The sequence below is a fragment of the Hyperoodon ampullatus genome, assembly GCF_949752795.1.
Source record: "Hyperoodon ampullatus genome assembly, chromosome: X".
Taxonomy (NCBI): domain Eukaryota; kingdom Metazoa; phylum Chordata; class Mammalia; order Artiodactyla; family Ziphiidae; genus Hyperoodon; species Hyperoodon ampullatus.
In genome coordinates this window covers 7702994-7728476 of record NC_136913.1, presented here as the reverse complement: position 1 = coordinate 7728476, position 25483 = coordinate 7702994, and the positions used below count along the sequence as shown (strand labels likewise).

General features: G+C 43.4%; 1 protein-coding gene across 3 annotated transcripts in view; it reads left to right on the top strand.

The window, feature by feature from the left end:
• Positions 1-22964, top strand: part of MID1 (midline 1) — a gene marked incomplete at its 5' end in the record, with an annotated part of 129577 nt that extends 106613 nt beyond the window's left edge. For all 3 annotated transcript variants that reach the window (XM_079727031.1, XM_079727030.1, XM_079727029.1), the window contains 3 exons: positions 10193-10354; positions 14079-14286; positions 21686-22964. In XM_079727031.1, the coding sequence (XP_079583157.1) occupies positions 10193-10354; positions 14079-14286; positions 21686-22034 (719 nt within the window). In that variant the 3' untranslated portion in view covers positions 22035-22964. The remainder of the gene's footprint in view (positions 1-10192; positions 10355-14078; positions 14287-21685) is intronic.
• Between the last annotated feature and the right edge of the window lie 2519 nt (positions 22965-25483).

Below are 25483 nucleotides of genomic sequence, written 5' to 3'. Positions count from 1 at the left end.
TCAAAGTTACTGTTCCTACAAAAATATAGCCTAGACTCACCCGTCGTTATATTTTTTGTCGTATCATAAAGGTCAATCATGCAATCTGCCAGGATCATCTGCATGATGGCATTTTACACAGTCTTCGTGTGAAAGGCCTTCCTTGCATGTTGTTTGTTCTTCTATCCTACCATTTGAAAGGACTATCCTTTGCAGATGTTCTCTTGAATGATAAGATCTAAGAGTACAAACTCTACTGGAAAGAAGGAGAAAGAATGCTCCAAAGCTGGCTGTAGCTCCATGTGCCACTAGGCAGTCTTTTAGTGTCCCTAGGTCACAGTTCCTTCACTTGTCATAATAAATTCTGGATAATTGCCCTCAAGTGACTTTAGTGAAGGAGAATTCGATACTATCTATGGAGCTTTTTAATCTTGTAAAAAGACTATCTCTAATCAAATTCATACACTCAAATGCAAAATTAATGACAGTTAACTTTTTATCTTATGACTACAGATGTTAACGAGTTGCTTATTGAGAGATAGATATGTATTCAATTTTACAGTTTTTGCCAAAACTACTTTTAATGCATCATTGAAAATCTTCAATTGGAGCCTTCTCCCAGCAGCCTATTATTTTTATTATTGGCAAAAGTCAAAAGATCCGTGTCTTCAAGCCTTCATGGCAAAGCAGTTATCTGTATTTAATTTGTTTTAGTCATTTTGAAAACATTCATGAAAGTTATGAAACATATACTATGTGGATTGAGAAGAAGGCAAAGAATGTTCACTTATGTCCAATCTGTTCAAAGAAACAAAGGGTGTTAGAAGCTGGTGTGCAGCCTCTCTGAGGGGTGTCCGTGTTGCATAATGCTTTGTACATAGTGTTTTACTGTAAGATGACAGGCAGTTGCTGTACAAGGCTCTGAAGTCCCGAACGTAATTAGGATCTTGTAAGGAGCGGCATTATGTAGGGAGATGCTTCTGACCCATTGTGGATGAGAGAGAAAAGCACAAAACTCAATTATTGTATTATGAACTCACCATCTTCCAAGTTCCGTTGTTGTTTGAATACTTCAAGCTGAATTGGAGAAGGTGAATGTTGGCATCCCCTCAAAGATGACTGGAAACGAATTTAGAGAAAAATAGAAGTTTCAGTCAGGACAGTTATATGGATGTTTCATAAAGTGATGAATAAAACCTGGTCAACGGTCTCAACACAGTGGGGTATCAAGGCAGAGAAGTCTGGTGCTTGGCACCATATGCAAGAAGTTAAGTGGTGCTGGCACTAGACCAACACTAGCAATGCAATAATGGTATACTCCGAGCCATCCCACTGACCGCAGCCCCCGAAAGAGAACGGTCGATGTTGCTTTCTTGGCATTTGTAATCAACCTCTCAGTTATGACCTTGGCCATAATAATAATATAAAGGTAAGCCTAAATAGTTAGCGTTAGCAGTCATCAAAGCAGATTGTCCCAGGGTAAAGTTATCCAATCAAATTGTACTACTCCATAAACATTTTGTTCTTTTAATATCCAAGTAAAATAATTAGTGACCTGTTCAACAACTAATCAGGATGGTCAGGGTCTCTCTTCTGGTTTGGAAAAGTTTTCTGAAACATTAAATCTTTTTTTGTTGGGTTAAGACTTCGGATTGTAAGCCAAGTTGGACTTTGCAGCAGTTTCAGACATCTGCTTTATGATGCTGCTGAAAGCATTCCGCCACCGCATTAAACCCAGCTTTGGGCTTGTACAGTGATGTAAAGTTTATTGAAACATTTTTACATTTGCTTTCTTTGACCACAATACTCATTTCGCTGTAACATATGCAATTAAATAGGAACAGTGTAAACACAGTGACATTGATAGGATTCTCATTTGATTCTGCTGAATGCTGTTACTGTTGGCATTTGTGCCAGACTGCTGTTGACAAAGGTCTAGGAATATGAGTGGATTGTCCTAGGCAATGGAAAAGCTCATCGTTTTGTTCTGTTTTTTAATTAATTTTTTATTGGAGTATAGTTGATTTACAATGTTGTGTTAGTTTCAGATGTACACGGCACAGTGATGCAGTTTCACATATATATATTTTTTCAGATTCTTTTCCCTTATAGGTTATCACAGAATATTGAGTAGAGTTCCCTGTGCTATAGAGTAGAAGCTTGTTGAGTATCTGTTTTATATAGAGTAGTGTGCATATGTTAATCCCAAACTCCTAATTTGTCCCTTCCCCTTTGGTAACTCTAAGTTTGTTTTCTGTGTCTGTTGTTTTATTACCAGTGTAATGCTCTTATTAAATATCTAAAGTGAGTTACACGTCCTGCCAGGGCTTCTGCTTTGGGACTAGAAGGGCCAGCTTCCGTGCAACAGGAGTTCAGTCTCCCTAGTACTCGCTAGGATTTGGGCTTCAGGAGAACCTGGGGCTACGTCCATGCTGACGGGACCTGGGTTTGCTCAGGATCCGCCCAGGGAGGCACTGCTGGGAGTAAAAGTTCCCTGACCAGGGATCGAACCCACGCCCCCTGCGGTAGAAGCACGGAGTCTTAACCACTGGACAGACAGGCAATTAAGAAGAGGCTTCACTTGGGGGGGGGTCAGTGACAAGGAGGGTAAGAAAAACCATGCTTTAATGAGGCTGTAGACGAGAGGATTCTGCATGGGAGTGAGCACACCATACTGCACAGAGAAGGTCAACACCAGAGGGGTTCCTAAAGTTGGCATGAGGTAGCAGAGAAACCCTGAGTCAAAGAAGAAGCTCACTGCAGTGAGTGGAGAATCTACAGCTTAGAAGTGGGAGAAGAAAAAGATGTCAGAGAGACATGCAAGGCCCCTTGTCTCAATTTCGAGTGCTTAGAGTGGGACAAAGAGCAGAAGAGTGGAACACCGTCTGGCCCCCTGTAGCTCCCCGAAGCACAGGTCAAGCCGATGCTGGGGAAAGGGCAACAGGTGCAATGTGCATTGAGTTTGAAAGTAACTGGGAAGTTGTGAAATAAGTCTGAGGGATCATTAAGGGATGGAAAAAGAATATTGGATAAAGAAAGTGGGAAAACAGAAACTGGAAAAAAATTAAGTTTGGGGTTAAGATTTGCTTGACAACATATATATCCCACCCACTCCATCCATACAAAGCTTGTTTTAAAAACATTTGGATTTGGTGAGAAGATGGCAGAGTGGAAGGACATGCACTCACTCCCTCTTGCGAGAGCACCTGAATCACAACTAACTGCTGGACAGTCAGCAACAGGAAGACACTGGCACTCACCAAAAAAGATACCCCACATCCAAAGACAAAGGAGAAGCCACAATGAGATGGTACAAGGGGCGCAACCACAGTAAAATCAAATCCCATAACGGCTGGGTGGGTGACTCACAGACTGGAGAACACTTATACCACAGAAGTCCACCCACTGGAGTGAAGGTTCTGAGCCCCACGTCAGGCTTCCCAACCTAGGGGTCTGACAATGGGAGGAGGAATCCCAGAGAATCAGACTTTGAAGGCTAGCTGTATTTGATTGCAGGACTGGGGAAAACAGAGACTCCACTCTTGGAAGGCACACACGGTAGTGTGCGCATCCGGACCCAGGGGGAGGGAGCAGTGACCCCATAGGTGACTGAACCAGACCTACCTGCTGGTGTTGCAGGGGCTCCTGCAGAGGCGGGGAGGAGCTGTGGCTCACTGCAGGGACCCTGGCAGCAGAGGTTCGGGGAAGTGCTCCTCGGCATAAGCCCTCCCAGAGTCCGCCATTAGCCCCACCGAAGAGCCTGTGGCCTCCAGTGCTGGATGGCCTCAGGCCAAACAACAAACAGGGAGTGAACTCAGCCCCACCCATCAGCAGTCAAGCAGATTAAAGTTTTACTGCCCACCAGAGCAACACCCAGCTCTACCCACCACCAGTCCCTCCCATCAGGAAGCCTGCACAAGCCTCTTAGATAGCCTCACCCACCAGAGGGCAGACAGCAGAAGCAGGAAGAACTACAGTCCTGCAGCCTGTGGAACAAAAACCACATTCACAGAAAGATAGACAAGATGAAAAGGCAGAGGGCTATGTACCAGAGGAAGGAACAAGATAAAACCCCAGAAAAACAACTAAATGAAGTGGAGATAGGCAACCTTCCAGAAAAAGAATGGAGTCAAAGATAGTGAAGATGCAAGAAATGTTTCACAAAGACCTAGAAGAATTAAAGGACAAACAAACAGAGATGAACAATACAATAACTGAAATGAAAACTACACTAGAAGGAATCAATAGAATAACTGAGGCAGAAGAACAGATAAGTGATCTGGAAGACAGAATGGTGGAATTCACTGCCGCAGAACAGAATAAAGAAAAAAGAATGAAAAGAAATGAAGACAGCCTAAGAGACCTCTGGGACAACATTACACGCACCAACATTCACATTAGAGGGGTCCCAGAAGGAGAAGAGAGAGAGAAGGGGCTAGAGAAAATATTTGAAGAGATTATACTCGAAAACTTCCCTAACATGGGAAAGGAAATAGCCGCCCAAGTCCAGGAAGCGCAGAGAATCCCAGGCAGGATAAACCCAAGGAGAAACACGCCAAGACACATAGTAATCAAATTGGCAAAAACTAAAGGCAAAGAAAAATTATTGAAAGCAGCAAGGGAAAAACAACAAATAAATACAAGGGAACTCCCATAAGGTTAACAGCTGATTTCTCAGCAGAAACTCTGCAAGCCAGAAGGGAGTGGCGTGATATATTTAAAGTGATGAAAGGGAAGAACTTAGAACCAAGGTTACTCTACCCGGCAAGGATCTCATTCAGATTCAGTGGAGAAATCAAAAGCTTTACAGACAAGCAAAAGCTAAGAGAATTCAGCTCCACCAAACCAGCTCTACAACAAATGCTAAAGGAACTTCTCTAAGTGGGAAACACAAGAGAAAAAAAGGACCCGCAGACACAAAACAATTAAGAAAATGGTCATCGGAACATACATGTCGATAATTACATTCAACATGGATGGATTAAATGCTCCAACCAAAAGACACAGGCTCACTGAATGGATACAAAAACAAGACCCATATTTATATGTGCTGCCTACAAGAGACCCACTTCAGACCTAGGGACACATGCAGACAAAGTGAGGGGATGGAAAAAGATATTCCATGCAAATGGAAATCAAAAGAAAGCTGGAGTAGCAATACTCATATCAGATAAAATAGACTTTAAAAGAAAGAATGTTACAAGAGACAAGAAAGGATACTACATAATGATCAAGGGATCAATCCAAGAAGATGTAACAGTTATAAATATATATGCACCCAACATAGCAGCACCTCAATACGTAAGGCAAATGCTAACAGCTATAAAAGAGGAAATCGACAGTAACACAGTAATAGTGGGGGACCCTTAACACCTCACTTACACCAAGAGACAGATCATCCAGACAGAAAATTAACAAGGAAACACAAGCTCTAAATGACACAATAGACCAGCTAGATTTAATTGATATTTTTAGAACATTTCACCCAAAAGTGGCAGAATACACTTTATTCTGAAGTACACATGGAACATTCTCCAGGACAGATCACATCTTGGGTCACAAACCAAGCCTTGGTAAATTTCAGAAAATTGAAATCATATCAAGCATCTTTTCCAACCACAACACTATGAGATTAGAAATAAATTACAGGGGAAAAAACATAAAAACCACAGACACATGGAGGCTAAACACTACGTTACTAAATAACCAAGAGATCACTGAAGAGATCAAAGAGAACAAGACAAGTCTGTCCACTCTCATCACTCTTATTCAACATAGTTTTGGAAGTTTTAGTCCCAGCAATCAGAGAAGAAAAAGAAATAAACGGAATCCAAATCAGAAAAGAAGAAGTAAAACTGTCTCTGTTTGCAGGTGACATGATATTATACATAGACAGTCCTAAAGATGCCACCAGAAAACTACTAGAACTAATGAATGAATTTCGTATGGTTGCAGGATACAAAATTAATGCACAGAAATCTCTGCCATTCCTATACACCAAAAACGAAAGATCAGAAAGAGAAATTAAGGAAACAATCCCATTCACCCCTGCAACAAAAACAATTAAATACCTAGGAAGAAACCTACCAAAGGAGGTAAAAGACCTGTACTCAGAAAACTATAGGACACTGATGAAAGAAATCAAAGATGACACAAACAGATGGAGACATATACCATCTGCTCTTGGATTGGAAGAATCAATATTGTGAAAATGACTATACTTCCCAAAGCAATCTACAGATTCAGTGAAATCCCTGTCAAATTACCAATGGCTTTTTTTTTTTTTTTTTTTTAACAGAACTAGGACAAAAAATCTTAAAATTTGTATGGAGACACCAAAGACCCCAAATAGCCAAAGCAATTTTGAGGGAAAAAACAGAGCTCAAACAACCAGGCTCCCTGACTTCAGACTATGCTACAGAGCTATAGTAATCAAGACAGTATGATACTGGCACAAAAACAGAAATATAGATCAATGCAACAGGATAGAAAGCCCAGAGATAAACCCACACACATATGGTCACCTTATCTTTGATAAAGGAGGCAAGGATATACAATGGAGAAAAGACAGCCTCCTCAATAAGTGATGCTGGGAAAACTAGACAGCTACATGTAAAAGAATGAAATTAGAACACTCCCTAACACCATACACAAAGCAAACTCAAAAAGGATTTAAGACCTAAATATAAGACCAGACACAATAAAACTCTTAGAGGAAAGCACAGGCAGAACACTCTATGACATAAATCACAGCAAGATCCTTTTTGACCCACCTCCTAGAGAAATAGAAATACAAACAAAAATAAACAAATGGGACCTAATGAAACTTTTGCACAGCAAAGGAAACTATAAACAAGACAAAAAGACAACCCTCAGAATGGGAGAAAATATTTGCAGACGAATCAACGGACAAAGGATTAATCTCTAAAACATATATAAACAGCTCCTTCAGCTCAGTGTCAAAAAAACCAAACAACCCAATCAAAAAATGGGCAGAAGACCTACATAGAACTTATTTTCCAAAGACACACAGATGCCCAGGAGGCACATGAAAAGCAGCTCAACATCACTAATTATTAAAGACATGCAAATCAAAACTACAATGAGGTATCAGCTGACACCAGTTAGAATGGGCATCATCAGAAAATCTACAAACAACAAATGCTGGAGAGGGTGTGGAGAAAAGGGAACCCTCTTGCACTGTTGGTGGGAATGTAAATTGATACAGCCACTATGGAGAACAGTATGGAGGTTCCTTAAAAAACTAAAAATAGAATTACCATATGGTCCAGCAGTCCCACTACTGGGCATATACCCAGAGAAAACCATAATTCAAAAAGACACATGCACCCCAGTGTTCACTGCAGCACTATTTATAATAGCCACGTCCTGGAAGCAACCTAAATGCCCATCGACAGACGAATGGATAAAGAAGTTGTGGTACGTATATACAATATACAATACAATATTACTCAGTCATAAAAAGAAACAAAACTGTGTCATTTGCAGAGACATGGATGGACCTAGAGACTGTCATACAGAGTGAAGTAAGTCAGAAAGAGAAAAACAAAAATCATATATTAACACTTACATGTGGCATCTAGAAAAATGGTACAGGTGAACTGGTTTGCAGGGCAGAAACAGAGACAGAGGTGTAGAGAACCAAGGTATGGACACCAAGGGGGGAAAGCACGGGAGGTGGTTGGGGGGGAATGAATTGGGAGATTGGGATTGACATGGATACACTAATACGTATGAAATAGATAACTAATAAGAACCTGCTGTATAAAAAGTAAAATTCAAAAAAAAAAAATAATAAAGTGAGTTACAGTCTTCTTGGGGCCCAGAGCTGGGATCCAATTTTGGGTGGATCAAAATCTACTATTTGGTTGTGGCACTGTCTGGAAGCATTGAGTTTGTCACTGCTGTGTTCAAGAAAAAGGGAACGTGAGAAAGTATCAAGAGATATGTAATTGGGAGAGTGCCACGTTACTAAGCTATTTGTGGATGTTCACCTGGGTCTAATACAAGTGAGAACTGGTCGGAGAATTAGGGGGAAATTGGGGCTGGGGGGATGGTGCCTTTGTTGCTCTGTTATGTCTCCGAAAACAAGCACACCACACCCAACCCCTTCTGTGAGTCTCACATCATTTCCTTGCTTTATGGCGGCTCTGTCAAGTCTTGCAGTCCTCCTGGTTTAAATGTTTACAGATGGAAGTGAAAAGAGGTGAAAGCCAATTCACAGGCTTTTTCACGTATGTGACTATATATATGTTTGCTTATTTTAAGACTCACTGAAGTGCACCTGCAAATACTGTGCACCCAAGATACAAATCGTAGGAGGTGAATTTTCACAGTTAACAAAATATTTTCACGTTCGTCTCAACTGTGAGACTACCATGAACAATGTTGAACTAAAAAGTCGGAGACGGTATTTAGTAGGATTCAGAAACAGCTGTCACGGGGCCGTGAACATCTTGAAATGCTATGCAGGTGTTTGTGGGTTAGTAGGGATATGCGTTTGTGAGTTTCTTTCTACAGAAATGTTTTATTAGAGTCTCAAAGAGGTAAGACCGAAGAAAGATGAAGGGACTGCTTCTTGGCCGTATGGTTAAGGTGTAAGTTGCCTCAAGATCAAAAGAACTAACCCTTTGACTTGCAAATCCCCTGAAAGGGAAGGAGGGAAGGCACGTTGAGCGCCCCTCAGGAAGTGGAGGGGCCCAGCCCTCTAGGGAGAGAATAGGTGAAGGAAATTCACCAGAGTCAGGAAACGCCATGACAGCCCAGTCACCAGGGGGCTGGGAAAAGGTTCGATTAGCATGGAGATGGATGGGCGGGGCGGAGCGGAGAGTCGGGCCCAGGACCAAAGAAACGTTTTCAGCAGCAGCCAGCTGAAAAGCAGGACGGCGTCCTCTTTCGTACATGTTCTTCCAAAGCCTCCTAAATCCGCTCAAACCACGTCCTGCAGAATGCAGCCAGGGGAGCAGCCCTGCTCGTCTCTGGAACGAGCCATGCTAGGGATGCAGCTGGTCACAGTCCCTGTTGATGCTTGTCTCAGAGCCACCCTGGGCCCTGAGCTGCCCTCAGGTGCTGCCACGCCAGGGTTCTCTTAGGGACACATGTCCTGAAGTACGACCAGGAAAGTACTGGGTCACAGACAACCCCAACGAGCATTCGCTTCGGCCCCGTGTCAGAAGTTGCCCTGCTGCTGGCCAGTCTCTGCTGGTCTCGCTCCCAAATCGGCTGGGCAGTCGATGAGACGAGCAGGTTATCGGGCACTTTCTCCCTATGGCAGTCCCTGTGGCAGTGGCACGAGGGGGCAACAAACCCTCAAGGCCGTGTAATGCCTCCTCTGGCCACTGGTGCATTATCATTTCAGCCTCATTCTAGTGGCCAGAGCAGGTCACGTGGCCAAATCCAAAGCTGTGAGGTAAGAGAATCTACCCCATGTCTTTAGAAGGAGCAACTGCAAAGTCGCCTAGACATGGATCCAGGGCAGGGTGAAGGAGAGGCGAAAAAACGCAACCTACGGCATCTGCGTTAGTGAAGTCAGTTTCTCATACGTGACCCGGGTCTCTCACCTTCTGTGAGTCTCAAAATTGATGAGATCAAAAACTGAACGATCGGGCTTCCCTGGTGGCGCAGTGGTTGAGAGTCCGCCTGCCGATGCAGGGGACACGGGTTCGTGCCTTGGTCCGGGAAGATCCCGCATGCCGCGGAGCGGCTGGGCCCGTGAGCCATGGCCGCTGAGCCTGCGCATCCAGAGCCTGTGCTCCGCAACGGGAGAGGCCACAGTGGTGAGAGGCCCGCGTACCGCAAAAAAAAAACAAAAAACTGAACGATCATCATGAGAACTGGGGAAGGGATCCATCCCACGGCACCTAGTCACACACCGTGCACCTAGACGGTGCTTAAGATCCTGGACAGAACAGTCCTTGCTGCTCCTAGCCGCACGGCACAGGATCTGCAATATAATCAGCTTAGTTGGTCTTTCCACTGAGAGCACACAGCAGGAATATATAATAATAAATACAGGTTGCCATCCTAGTTATAGGCAGGACACTGAGCACTCGAGTTGATTGCTGGTCTCCCTACGAAGTGACAAAGCTCTCCACTTGCGGTTCAAAGAACCGAAAATCCTGCGACCTTAACGTGATGCAGATCTACCCCATGCGTGCACCAAACAACCCATCACGTCTGCTTGGCTTTGCAGGTCTGTGTAACTCGGCCGATAGCTGGATGATCGTGCCCAACATCAAGCAGAACCACTACACCGTCCACGGTCTGCAGAGCGGCACCAAGTACATCTTCATTGTCAAGGCCATCAACCAGGCGGGCAGCCGCAGCAGTGAGCCTGGGAAGTTGAAGACAAACAGTAGGTGCCGCCAGCTCAGCAGAGCTGTCGTCTCTCATCCGCTCTCCTTTCAGCTGCCTCTAGCGCCGCTTCTTTTCCTTTTCTCTGTCGCAGGTATCGCTGACAGCCTCAGAAAGCAAGCAAAGAGCCAGTGCGCAATCGTGGGTTTTGCATCAGATTCCTCTCGGTTCCAAGCCTGACACAGAGTCGGGGCGCTGTAACTGGCAGACAGCATTCTTTTCCATAGCAGAATAGCAAATTACTAACTGTTTTCTTCAGGAATTCTCTTACTCCAGATGGCTGTCCAGGTCTGTGGTTCTCAATCAGGTGATTCTGGTCCCCCGAGGGACACTGAGCCATGTCTGGAGTCATTTTTGGTTGTCCCAGCTGGGATGGATGTTACTGGTGTCTAGTGGTTAGAGGCCAGGGATGACGGGAGACGTCCCACAATCCTCAGGATGGCCCCTACAACACAGGGCGAGCCAGGCGGTACGTGCATCTTGTAACACTGCCATCTCCCCCTCTCTCTGTCCACCTGTGTTTTATTTTATGCTCATCTATCTTTACATGTTTTTGAGCTAGAAATATTATGCTGTACAATATGGTGTTTCTTTGCATAAGACCTCCCAAGAGAGAGTCACTTGGAGTGTGTCAATATCACAGCACGTTCTAGGGTTGCCAGCCAGTCAACAGGAACTACTTTTTAAGAGAAACCCTCATGTAACCCAAATCCTTGATTTCAGTAGTCAAGTAACTTTATTCCAGGTATACGTGTTTAAGATACCTATCTCTTAAACATAAGCTAATTTCTCCTCTCCATGTTTCTGCTGGTAAAGAAGGAAACGTCCTCAGAGAGTAACTAAGAAAAAAAATGAATATATACATACACTGAGGTTAATTCTATAGAGTAGATCTAAGAGACATCTTGTTTGTGCTTCACCGGTTTGACCAAAGATAATGTATTCATTTCATATAGACAGGTAATGTCATCTTCTACGTCTAGACATGCAGTCATTGACCAGATGTTATTAACTTACGTACAAGAGGTTGGTAAACTTTTTCTGTAATGTGCCAAATAGTAACTATTTGGGGCTGTGCGGGTCAGATGGTCTTGGTCACAGGTATTCAACTCTGTCGTGCAAAAAGCACGGCATGGCCATGCTTCATCAAAACTTTATTGACAGACACAGGCAGTGGGCTGAATCTGGCCTGCGGGCTGTAGTTTGTCAAACTCTTAGGTGTACAAGTCCTACAGTGCATTGAATTCTTTAGCCAAGTCAATGATTAATTTGTTCCCTGTGCTAATTTGCCCTCATCAAAGCAAAAGCCTTGAACCTAGACAGAGCAGGTCATAGTTTCCTTGAGAAACACATCCGAGGCGCAAGTGGAATTTGTTCTGAGAAGGCAGGGGGTTGGGCCTGACATCAGATGGCATGACCCTGCTCCATGCATGTGTCGGTGAGGCTGGGAGCTGAAGCAAACACGATGTAGTTCACTGTTATAAGTACAGTCTTTTCAATGGCTCTAACGTTCTGATCTTCCTCACTGGAAGAAGAGCAAGCAGAACACAGCCTTCACGGTCAATGATGGGTGCGCGCCTTTATGGAATGCCTTCCTAATCCGCCGATTAGGGTCCAATTTTTTTTCTTTTTTTTTTTGTGGTATGCAGGCCTCTCACCACTGCGGCCTCTCCCGTTGAGGCGCACAGGCTCCGGACACACAGGCTCAGCAGCCATGGCTCACGGGCCCAGCCGCTCCGCGGCATGTGGGATCTTCCCAGACCGGGGCACAAACCTGTGTCCCCTGCATGGGCAGGCGGACTCTCAACCACTGTGCCACCAGGGAAACCCGGGTCCAATTATTTTTATGCACGTTCTATCTTCCACCTTTTTTTTTCTTTTTTTCCAATTTTATTGAAGTATAGTTGATTTACAATGTTGTGTTAATTTCTGCTGTACAGCAAAGTGATTCAGTTATATATACATTCTTTTTCATGTCCTTTTCCATTATGGTTTATCACACCTTTTAAGCCAGACTATCTTCAGACTCCTCTTGTCTTAGTTCATACTTTATCCCTAACAGTTGCTGGTGTGATCATTCCTGAGGACAAATTTTTTTTTTTTTTTTAAACAAGCCAAGCCAAAATTTAAACTACACATGGAATCCAGCCGGTCTTACAGCCTTTGAGAATACCCACTGCCTGCTGAGCACTTGAGGATTTTCTCAGCTCCCCTTTAAGCTTTTCTTTGATATGAACAGAAATCTAAAATGGGTCAGCCAACTACAGCCCGTGGGCCAGATTCAGCCGCCTGTTTTTGTAAATAAACTTTTAGTGGCACAGAGCCACGCCCATCTGTCTACCTATGTCTCTGGCTGTCTCCACGCGAGGACTGCAGTGTTAAATGGCCCCAGAAGAAACCACATGGCCAACCTAGCTGAAAATATTTCCTATCTGGCCTCTTGCAGAAAAAGTATGCTGGTCCCCGATCTAAAAGAAAGGATTTTAGAAGTGCTGATGTCATGTCTGTATCCAAGCAGCGACTAGAAATCCTTTGGCCTACCCGCATGCGATGTCACACACACTGCTCCAGGCTCGCTGCCTCAGTTTCTCAGCCATCGTGTATTGCCACAGGCAGATTTACCAGACTTTTTCCTGTGATTGTCTGAGACCCGTGCACTGCGCGGAAGCAGCCTCCCAGCTGCACCAGTGGCTGTGGAGTTTGAACATCATGGTGTTTGCATCACGTTGTAACTCATTTCCTGCCTTTAAGTGCCTTGTACCGACGTCGTTTTGAATGACAGGGTGGCCTCCACACCAATGGTGAATTCTCAGAGAAGTAACAGTTAACAGCAAGATGTTCAGGTGCGATTCTCCCAAGATTTTATAACAGTTCAATTTTCAAAACACAAATGTGAAAGAGAGAGGACCTTCTTATATATACAAATGAACTCACAAGGCAAAACCCAGGTGTCACCATCGCATTGTTTGCCTGATCTTGTGGGCTGAAAAATTGACAACTTTATAGTCATTGTAAGCTCATGAGAGGAATGCTTTAATTTGGAACAATCTCAAAGTAATATAAGCCTGTAGAATATTCTGTACATGAAAACCTGCAGTCTTGATTTGTTTGGTTTCTGGTCTGAAGTCTACTGAGCATGAACCCATTTTAAGCTGATTGAACATGGGAATGGTTGAAAATGAAGCCTTCATCTTCTCCTCCCTTCCCGGATGCTGTTCAGCCGGTATATACCTGTGCTGCTGGTGTACGGCTGGGATTCCCCCAGGATAGCTTACACCACATGTTCTGGTTGATCCTTGCCCGTGCTGTTGTCGAATTGTGAGCGTAGCACCCCTGCATCCGCATCTTAGAAATGACTGACTGCCAGCTCATGATGGCAGGGACATGCTTGTTACTCTTTTCCTGTACTTTTTTTTTTTTTTTTTTTTTTGCATTACGTGGGCTTCTCACTGCTGTGGCCTCTCCCGTTGCGGAGCACAGGCTCTGGACGCGCAGGCCCAGCAGCCATGGCTCACGGGCCTAGCCGCTCCGCGGCATGTGGGATCTTCCCAGACCGGGGCACGAACCCGTGTCCCCTGCATCGGCAGGCGGACTCTCAACCACTGCGCCACCAGGGAAGCCCTTTTCCTGTACTTTTTAAAGCTGATTCTGAAAATACGTTCTTGCTCATGTTGAAATCAACAGTTCTTTTCATCTTCCGCTTTCTGTTTTGTACCCGTTTCCAGGCCAACCATTTAAACTGGACCCCAAATCTGCACATCGCAAGCTAAAGGTGTCCCACGATAACTTGACAGTAGAACGTGATGAGTCATCATCCAAAAAGAGCCACACACCTGAACGCTTCACCAGCCAAGGCAGCTACGGCGTAGCTGGAAACGTGTTCATTGACAGTGGCCGGCATTACTGGGAAGTGGTCATAAGCGGAAGCACATGGTAGGCAATTTTATCTAAATATATTCTTTCACATTCTCCTCCATCCCAGATTATTACAAGGTATTGAACATAGCTCCCTGCGCCACACAGCAGGACCTTGTCCCCCATCTCTTGGACACATAGTAGTTTGTGTCTGCTAATCCCAAACTCTTAATTTATCCCTCTCCCCCGCTTTCCCCTTTGGTAACCGAAAGTTTGTTTTCTATGTCTGTGAGTCTGTTTCTGTTTTGTAGATAAGTTCATTTGTCTCATATTTTAGATTCCACATATAAGTGATATCATATGATATTTGTCTTTGTTTGACTTGCTTCACTTAGTATGACCATCTCTAGGTCCATCCATGCTGCTGCAAATGGCATTATTTCATTCTTTTTTATGGCTGAGTAGTATTCCATTCTGTGTGTGTGTGTGTGTGTGTGTATGGATATACACACACACACACCACATCTTCTTTATCCATTCATCTGTTGATGGATGTTGTCCTACAGTTATAAAAAGGCACATCTTATTCTGGACTTTGTCAGAGCATCAACACATACCAGGGTCCATCTTGAATAATAATATGCAGAAAATCTTGATCAGTCAGCTGTTGCTACAGTAATGCTGCATAACAAACACCCCAAAATTCAGTGGCTTCAACCAACAATAATTTACTCTTGCTCACCGACACCCACATCTGTGGGTTAGCTGCTCAAGGCTAATCTTAACTGGGCCTTGCTTTAAGCTGGAGGTTGGATCTAGGTCTGTTCTATGGGTTTCTTCATCCTCTTTGGACATGTGGGCTACCCAGGCCATGTCCTTCTCAAGGAGCCCAAGAGCGCAAGCCCAACTAGGCAAGCACATTTCAAAGCACTGCTTGCATCATGTCTGCTACCTTCTTATTGGCCAAAGCCAGTCACATGGCCAAGCCCAAGGCTACTGGTGCAGGGAAGTATATTTTCTTCGCATGGAGTTGAGAGGAGGGAGTGGAGATATACCAAGCAATCATCTAATCTACCATTCGGCCAATAAGAAAAATTACTCATTTTAACTCCATCCATTTTTTATTTACAGCAAGAATTGAGCCCTGGTCCCAGGGAGAGCTAGCTACTATGCTAACACTGCTCTTTCATGCCTTAAAGCATGGGTCAGCGGACTACAGCCCACTGTCTGTTTTTGTAAATAAACTATTTATGGGAACACAGCCAGGCTCATTCCTTTCCACAGTGTCTATGGCTGCCTTTGAGCCACACAGCAGAGTTGAGGAGGTAAAACAGAATCCTGTGGTCCATGAAGCCAACATTATTAGCTCTCTGGCCCTTTACAGAATAAGTTCTCCAATTCCTACTCTAAATTCCTGCTCTTCATCACTTAAACTAATTTCTGTTGCCTTGTACATTTTGTGATTCTAGACTGGGCCCATCAGTACAAATAGCTGAGAGCTATTTGGGGGCTGGGGGTGAAGCAGTGATCCTTGGCCAGGACTCATTTCAGAGGGTCCATTAGATCCAGCCCAGTGTTTTGAGCCCATTGAGTTCTCTGAGCCTAAGGGGTGGAGGTCAGGGCAGTCTACGTGGGAATTAGTTAACCCTACCCAGTTCACCTTACAAAGCTGACCTTGCCTATTCCACAGCCATAAACTGCACCTCTCACCCTGGCCATCTGTCTCACAAATGCCCACTTAACGAGCTCCCTTTCTGAGCAATTATGATTTTTATTTAGCCAGCCCTTATCTAGCACAGCTATGTGTCAGGCAGTGGTCTAAGCATTTTACGAATGGTAACTCATTTATTCATCCTGACAGCCCCACAAAGGTAGGTGCTAATATCCCATTTTACAGATGAGATGACCGAGGCCCAAGGGCACAAAGCTCATAGTGACAGAGTTGGGGAGTCTGTAATCAGGGTACAAGCTGTTAACCAAGGGTCTACAAACGTTGTCTGTAAAGGGCCAGAGAGCCAGTATTTCTAGGTTTGCAGGCCAGATGATTTTGTCTCAACTGCTCACCTCTACTGTGGTGGTGGGAAAGCAGCCATAGACCACACATCCATGCATGGGTGTGTGGCTGGGTGCCAATACAACTTCACTTATGAAAACAAGCAGAGGGCCAGATTTGGCCCATGGCTTGTAGTTTGCTAACCCCCGCTCTTAACCACCATGCTGTATTTTTGAAACATTATAATTATGCTTTAGGCAGGAGGCATAGTCCTCCCAGACTTCAGACAATACTACTACAAAGCTACTACTTTAATTACTACTACAGTAATCAAAACAGCATGGTATTGGCACAAAAACAGACATATGGATCAATGGAACAGGACAGAGAACCCCAAAATTAACCCACACACCTACGGTCAATTAATCTTCGACAAATGAGGCAAGAATATACAATGGGAAAAAGGCAGTCTCTTCAGCAAGTGGTGTTGGGAAAGTTGGACAGCCACATGTAAATCGATGAAGTTTGAACACACCCTCTCACCATACACAAAAATAAACTCAAGATGGCTTAAGGACTTAAACATAATGCATGACACCCTAAAACTCCTAGAAGATTACATAGGCAAAACGTTCTCTGACACAAATCGTACCAATGGTTTCTTAGGTCAGTCTACCAAAGCAATAGGAATCCAAAGCAATAGAAATAAAAGCAAAAATAAACAAATGGGACCTAATCAAACTTACAAGCTTTTGCACAACAAAGGAAACCATAAACAAAACAAAAAGATAACCTACGGACGGGGAGAAAATATTCACAAATGATGTGACCTACAAGGGCTTAATTTCCAAAATATACAAACAGCTCATACAACTCAACAACAACAAAAACAAACAACCCAATCAAAAAATGGACAAAAGACCTAAATAGACTTTTTCCGAAGAAGACATGCAGGTGGCCAAGAGGCACATGTAAAGATGATCAGCATCACTAATTATTGGAGAAACGCAAATCAAAACTACAATGAGGTACCACCTCACACCGGTCAGACTGGCCATCATCAAAAAGTCTACAAATCCTGGAGAGGGTGTGGAGAAAAGGCAACCCTCCTACACCATTGGTGGGAATGTAAACTGGTGCAGCCACTATGGAGAACAGTATGGAAGTTCCTCCAAAAACTAAAAATAGAGCTACCATATGATCCTGCAATCCCACTCCTGGGCATATAACCAGACAAAACTAATTCGAAAAGATACATGCACCTCTGTGTTCACAACAGCACTATTTACAATAGCCAAGACATGGAAGCAGCCTAAATGTACATGGACAGAGGAATGGATAAAGAAGATGTGGTACATCTATACAATGGAATATTACTCAGCCATAGAAAGAATGAAATAATGCCATTTGCAGCAACATGGATGGACCTTGAGATGATCATACTAAGTGAAGTAGGTCAGACAAAGAAATACCATATGATGTCACTTATATGTGGAATCTAAAATATGACACAAATGAAATTCTCTAAGAAGCAGAAACAGACTCACGTAGAGGACAGACTTGTGGTTGCCAAGTGGGGGCAGGGGCGGGGTAGGGATGGAGCGGGAGTTTGGGACTAGCAGATGCAAACTAGTACATACAGAATGGATAAACAACAAGGGCCTATTGTATAGCACAGGGAACTGTATTCACTATCCTGTAATAACTACTCAGTCATAAAAAAGAACGAAATAATGCCATTTGCAGCAACATGGATGGACCTAGAGATGATCATACTAAGTGAAGTAAGTCAGACAGAGAAAGACAAATACCATGTGATATCACTTCTATGTGGAATCTAAAAAAATGATACAAGTGAACTTACAAAACAGAAATAGAGTCACAGATGTAGAAAACTTATGGTTACGGGGTAGGGGGAGGAAAAGATTGGGATTGACAGATACACACTACTATATAAAACAGATAACTAGTAAGGACCTGCTGTATAGCACAGGGAACTCTACTCAATGCTCTGTAATGACCTATATGGGAAAAGAATCTAAAAAATAGTGGATATATGTATATGTATAACTGATTGACTTTGCTGTACACTTGAAACTAACACAACACTGTAAATCAACTATGCTCCAAGAAAATTTTTAAAAATATGTACCCTGTAATAAACCATAAAGGAAATGAAAAAAATACGCTTTAGGGCTAACTGTGGTGTACTTAATGAGTAATAGTTTAATCTGTGCCTAAAAAAAAAAAACTGCCTAACTTGAAGATGATGAGTATTATAACAGTGTTACTTTTGAGATCAGGATGCTAAAACAAACACTTCTTACTTATTAAAAACAAAAACAAAAAAACAGACTTTCAATTCCAATCTTTGCAGACAATGCAGCGTGTCTAACTCCTTTACAGTGTTGGTACAAGTCGTGCAAAATCCAAGAAGTCAAATCATAAACTTGGGTGTCTTATTTCTCCCAATAATGGTCCCTATATTAGCCAAGCAAGTAGCCAAACATTCCTGTTCCAACATCCCACTGGAGGGTGGAGGACAAATCCTTCCCCCACTCTGGGCCAGACTGGCATTTATAATTTGTAGCTGCACTGGGGCAAGATAAAAGCCCAAAGGAAAATACAGTGAATTTTGGCAGGTGCAAAAGAGCAAACATTTCCAGTTAATTAACAGGCTCTGTTAATCTGGGAAGGAATCCAGTGTCTAAATAATTACAATCCCATTAATAATTACTTATGATAAATGATACCTGATCATTATGATCTCATTCCCATTGACGAATGGTGTGGGGAATTCCACCAGACCACTTCAGTTATACAAACATAGATCAGCACTACCTTGAAAACCCCAGATGTCAAAACCAACTCACGAGGAGGGGAAAAGTTTCTCAAATTAATGGCCACACTTTCGGATCTTTACAAACTTGTGTCCGTTGCAGAAAATTCTCAGGTAGAAAGTAGTTGAACATTTCCTGGGAGGAAAGGGTGACGCTTATAATCAAATGCCTGTAATACCTTGATTTGCAACAGCTAATGACAGATACTTTCTAGTGACATATAGTCCTGACTTGAAATTAACATGTACGTTATGATCCATGCCCTGGGGCACGTTAACACTGCTGAGAAACATCATTTTTATACTTTCTGAATTCTCCGAGTCTCACTGCGCACCTTAATGGAACACTGCCTTCTGCCTGCACCTTTCAAGCTCGGTGGAAAGATGTACATAGTTTTACAGATTAACGATAATATAATGGGGTTTTCCTTTGCTTAATGGACTCTACATGGAGTTATTTTCTTCCTCTAAGGCTGTTAACGTGCTCTTGGTGTTTTAGGAGATGGTGCTAATGTGGGTTCACGCAAAGATTACTGGGCCCCGAGTTAAGCGAGTCTGGACTTCGCCCCTCATTTTAACCTCTTGGTTTTCCCACTTGCTGCATGAAGTCAGTCATACCTGTCACAGCTGCTTCGTAGGGGGTTCAGTGAAGGTTCATATGGAAAAGAAACGTCAAAGTTCTTTAACAAAAAATGAAAACAGTGTGTAGCAACAAGAAGGAAACAGTACAGACACGCAGCTATTTTGTGATGCAAAGGCAAGTTCCAAATTATCTGACAAGGGAAATGGCATCTGCCAGGACAGAGAGAACGTCTGGAGGGAGGATACTTAAAATTGCAAAACGAAAACCTTTCCCAAGTGTCTGTTAGGGTTCTGAGAAAAACAGAAGTCATTCTAGGTACACCAAGGAGAAGGAGAGCCAGAGGCTTCCAAGGGCCCTAGAAGGGCTGGGAGCGCAGGTCAGGGAGCCCACTGCTCCAGTCCATGAAGCTGGAAAGCTCCCCACAGCCCAGAGACAACTAATACCCAGGAGTTTGCCTGGAAGCTTCCACAGACCTCACCTCTGCTGTCTACTGTCTGGAAAACAGGGTTTCCCCTCCTGTTAGAACTTCTGGATCTTGTGCAAGGGTGTCAGTGGCTGAATCTGACGCAGACTCTTATTGGAAGGAGGACTCTGGGAAATGCAGCCCCAGGATTGTCCCTGAGATGCAGAGCAGGATTGACAAGAGGGGAGAGGAGAGGCCGGTTTGACGGCACACAGGCTGGTACCCTGGGCTGAACAGACGACCAAGTCCATCCTCTTAATTCAGTCATGGTGTGTTATCTTATTTTCTTTTTTAAACACACCACTCTTTTAAGTGACTGTATTTTAAATCCAGCACATGATTTTCGAAAGAATGTCTTTTTTTTATCAAAGACCGATGAAGTTTTTCTCTCTGCAGTGGGTAAGGTACCGTATGTCAGTATCCAGCTAGACTAGTTTCTACTGTAAGAATGGAACTCTGAATCACTCACTGTTTATTAAGAATGATGGGGTTTGCTTATCTCAATAACTGTGAAATACTACAAATATTATGGAGGCAAACTTCAGCAGGGTGAAACAGATTAAGCAGCTTAGAACACTGTAGAAAGAATTCTTTTTTTTTTTTTTTTGAGCAGTGAGAGGACATTTAGAATTAAGTAGAATATCCATCTTCTCAGAGACAGTCAGATTTTTTTAAAATAGAGTAGGAAATAAAACCAAAGGGGCTCTTCTGGTGAGGAAAGGCATTAGAGAGTGTTATTTAAGTTTGTGGCCTTTTGAATCATTCTGCGTTCAAATTCTGATTCTGGTAGTTATTAGTTGTGTGTCACTGGGCAAAACTAATAACAATTAGTGGATATTATATGCCAGGCCTTGTGCCTGGGGTTGTACACGTATTCTTTCCTTAACTCCTCAAAATAGCCCTGAGACACAATGACAGTCATTGTCCCTGTGTTACAGATGAGAAAACCGAGGCTGGGAGATGACGAAGAACTTATCCCCCTAAATGAAAATCATTCTCCATGCTTGCTTGCCTTTTGAAATCATGGAAAATGACAGACAAGTTGTCCGTTGAAAAATTCAAAGAAGGTCAAAAGGAGAAGTCTAGAGTTGTGCTGTCCAATTTGGTAGCTCTTTAAATAGTTTACTTTCATTAAAATTGAATAAATTTCAAATTCAGTTCCTCACTCACACCAGCCACAGTTCAAGTGCCCAATAGCCACCTGCGGCTCGTGGCTACCATACTGAACAGAGCAGAACATGTCCTTCATGGCAGAAAGTTCTACGGGACGGCACTGGTCTAGAGAATTCGTCGCATGGGTCTTCGTGAACGTAAAAAAAAAAAAAAAAAAAAAAAAGACAGCAGAGTTCCAATTCTCTTGTAACGTCTGAACTGAAAACAGGAATGTGGGGCGATACAGTGGCCCCTTTCTGCCCACTCTATGTCCGGAAGGGAAAAAGATGAGGAACGTGGGTCCAGGGTCCATGCCAGCTTTCACTGAGGAAGGAACAGGGACGACAGAGGATCACGTGTTCCTGACCCCTGAGGACCACAGCAAGGATTTCACACGTGTGTGCAACGTGGTTCATGGTTTTTGTCGTTGCTGTTTTGTGTCCGCAGGTACGCCATTGGCCTCGCGTACAAATCGGCCCCGAAGCATGAGTGGATTGGCAAGAACTCTGCTTCGTGGGCGCTGTGCCGCTGCCACAACACCTGGGTGGTGAGACACAACAGCAAGGAGATCCCCATCGAGCCAGCCCCCCACCTCCGGCGCGTCGGCATCCTGCTGGACTACGATAACGGCTCCATCGCGTTCTACGATGCCTTGAACTCCATCCACCTCTACACTTTTGACATCACATTCTCGCAGCCTGTGTGCCCCACCTTCACCGTGTGGAACAAATGTCTGACCATCATAACCGGCCTTCCCATCCCAGACCATCTAGACTGCACAGAGCAGCTACCGTGAGCACATGGTCGCGTGGAGCTGTTTTCCGGGGAATAGAAAGGGTGGTGGCCACCGTTTCGGGGACACAGAAAACACAGGCTTCCAGAATGTGATTAAATCTCACCAAAAAGTATCCAGAAATCAGCTAAGATAGGACTCCAAATGGGCGATTCCTCCCTTTCACTGTGTTTTGTATCAAGTACAGGCTTTAATAATTTCTTCACCTTTTTTTTGTATTTACAGGAAAATTTATAGATTATTTATAAAAGGAACATAACCAGGATTACAACTCTTAGGAATTCTCTGGTTTTGCACATTAGGAGGCCCGTAAGTGTACCAGCCCTTGACCACCTGTATTTCAGCACAGTCTCTGGGCTCGAGAAAAACGTTTTGTGTGCTTATCTACCTTCTCACATCCTATGTCCTACGGGTCCCGTGGGAAGTCCTGTCACCCCAACACTGCGTAACAGTATGCAACTATTTTCAAAATAAAAAATAGTTTTGAATCTAGTAGGGAAGTAAACAGGCTTTCTTACTCTGGTTTATCTTGAAGTGTTCTAACTCTGATGTCAGCAAAATTTATTGGGTCAAGTAGGATGGAGAGAGCAAGAGAGAGAATGGAAAGACTTGACTTGGGAGCTTGGAATCTGCCATAGTGAAATCTGTAATTACCCTCCGATGGCTCGTGGGATGATGCTGGAAAGAAAGGTTCTGAAACCTTCGGCCACACATTGCCCTGTTTTTCCCAGGATTAAGGATGCTGGGAGAACATGAAGAATGAGACTGCAGTTGAAAAAAGTCGCCTTGAATCCTACTGATCATTCAAACATTCAGGCTGATTTGCGTTTCCTCGGAAGTGGGATTCTGTGACGTGATAGAAATCTATTTCCTTTTAAGAGTGTCTTTAGGCCTGTGAAATTTCTTCACTATGTTTAATAGCTGTCCTGTGTCCCCCCCTCCCCTGAATAATTTTTGTCTCTGGGGCTGAGGAAATAAACCTTTTCTGTCACAAATGGCAACACCAGTTTGGATCGATTTTGGTCTCCAGGACATCAACACGTGGTCCCAACTGCCACTACCACATCCAACTGTAAGTCACCCGCAAAACACTTAATATATATGAGTTGGTAATGACAAGGGACATTGCATAAAGTACTGTTCTCCAGTATACGTGCCTCAAAAGTTATTATAAACAGACTTTTATGAAACACATCTTGAAAGATGTAGAAGTCCCTTTATATTCTAGTGTAGTTTACCATAGAGTTGTAAGAAAAAGCAAAAAAAATCAAACTCACTATTCCCACTCCGGAACCTGCTCGTAGAACCTGCTAACGCCATGTCAGATGGGGTGCTTGGCATGCTGACCTGACACGTTGGAGCGGTCCGGGAATTAAGACTTTCCTAAGCCGTCCTTGGACTTGGGCCAGGAATCTGGCATTGGTTCTACCTTGACGAAGGGCGTGACATCTGTCAACCATTTCATTTGCTAAAATATTTATCTGGGCTACGGGGTTGGCCGTTTTGACTGAACAGACTGGGGGATTTAGACATTGTATTTACTGATTTTGTTTTTGAGCAAATCAACCAACTGTTTCTTGGAAATTCGTCCATAGACCCACTGTTGCAGCATCGTGTTATGTGACGACGAGTCTGGACTTCATGGGTGGCTTTCCCGGTGCTCCTGCCTCCTCACTGGCAGATGCGCTCCTTTTTCTTAACGGATAGATTCTATATATTTACTATATTATTTATACCCAGATGAATATTTTGATAGCGACTTAGGACAATTTCACATCTAAAAGATGGACGCCTCAATGGAAAAAAAAACATTAATCATTCTCTGGAAACTTAATGGGATTTTTTTTCTTCTTACAATATAAAAACAATGTGCACTGGCCTTCCCTGAATAAACCAAAAGGGTTGGCTTAGTAATTTTTACATACTTTTTTGGTAGCTGAATAATGGATATTTTCATGCACTTTGTACATTAACAGGTTTTAAATAAAAGGGTCTACAACTCAGCTTCTGAGGTTCTTAAAATCATGGTCTCCAGGTACAAGAAATGCTCCAGTTTGCCTTATGATGTTAATCTAAAGCATTTACGAGGACAATATTTCCATGAATTATAATGCTTTTCAATATGAAGAAGTTACCACTCCAACTTTCACTGAAAGCCATTTAGGTTATGTTTTGGCTATTTTTATAAGGACAAGAGGAATTATGTATCATTTTGTTGTGGAAGTGTCACTCTTTGCTAACTTAAAAACATTGTGGATAATAGCAATTACTGTTTCCATGTTGTCATATTTACAGGAAAATATGTATATGATGAAAGGCCACAGTGTTTACTTTCATTACTGTAATGATGTAGAAAGATTCCCATGTGGATTTTCTTTGAAAGCCAGAAAAATATATGCTATAAACATTTGCTGCAGTACAATTCCTTAAACGGATTGGGGGCACGGCATTTTGTTTTTGAGGTTCTTACTTCACAGGAGGCACCGCAATATAGGGGAGAAAGAGCTGGCAATGCCAATTCCATGAATACACAAAAGTGATGCAGTGGCAACCAAGGCTACCAGGTCCGACGTCATGGGTGTGTGAACAGTGCTAGAACCATCTTGAAGTGCTTAATAATGTTTGGACAAGGGGGCCCTGCGTTTTCATTTTGCTCTGGGCCTTGCAAATTATGTGGCCAGTCCTCATGACAGAACTCAGAAACATGGTACCTCTCTCTTTCTGGTGGATACAAATGAAGAACCCTGGATCCCATGTCACAAGTGGCTGGCCATATAATTCAAGTAGGAATCTAGATGGATGAAGATGAGAGTGGGCTTGGGTGAAGATTTTCTTTCCAGCTTTAAAAGAAAATGACTTCAAAAACTGCACATATTGATGACAGTTTCTGCTGGAGAAGAGGAAAAGGCCTGAGGAGGAAGAGGCATTTTATCATGGTACTGAGATCTAGAGACTTCCTGAGGAACCGAACCAGCGCCCCCCAGTGGACGCGGCATTCCATTTCGGCTCCAGGCACATATGCAGGGCCTGCAGAGTGACCCACATGTCTGGGAGCATACATGTGCTTTCGGTGTTGGGAACCTGATGGTCTGGTTTAAAAAGCATACAGAGACGATAATGGGGGCGGGAGAATGTTTCTAAAATAGCGCTTCTGAACCAAGGGGCGATATGGTAATGCCTGGAGTCGTCTTTGGTTGGCCCAGCTTGGGGGAAGTGCTACTGGCATCTAGTGGGTAGAGACCAGGGCTGCTGCTCCGAGGCTGTGCTACGCTTTGTAAGATGCTACGACAAAGAATTATCCGGCCCAAAATATCAATCGTGCCGCAGATGAGAAACTCTTATTTTGGTTTGGTTTGGTTTTTTAAATCAGAACCCTCACAAATTTTTTTTTTTTCCGTAATTGATTCAATGCCTGGTATATCAGGAAGAAAAGAAAGGGGACACCAAAACCT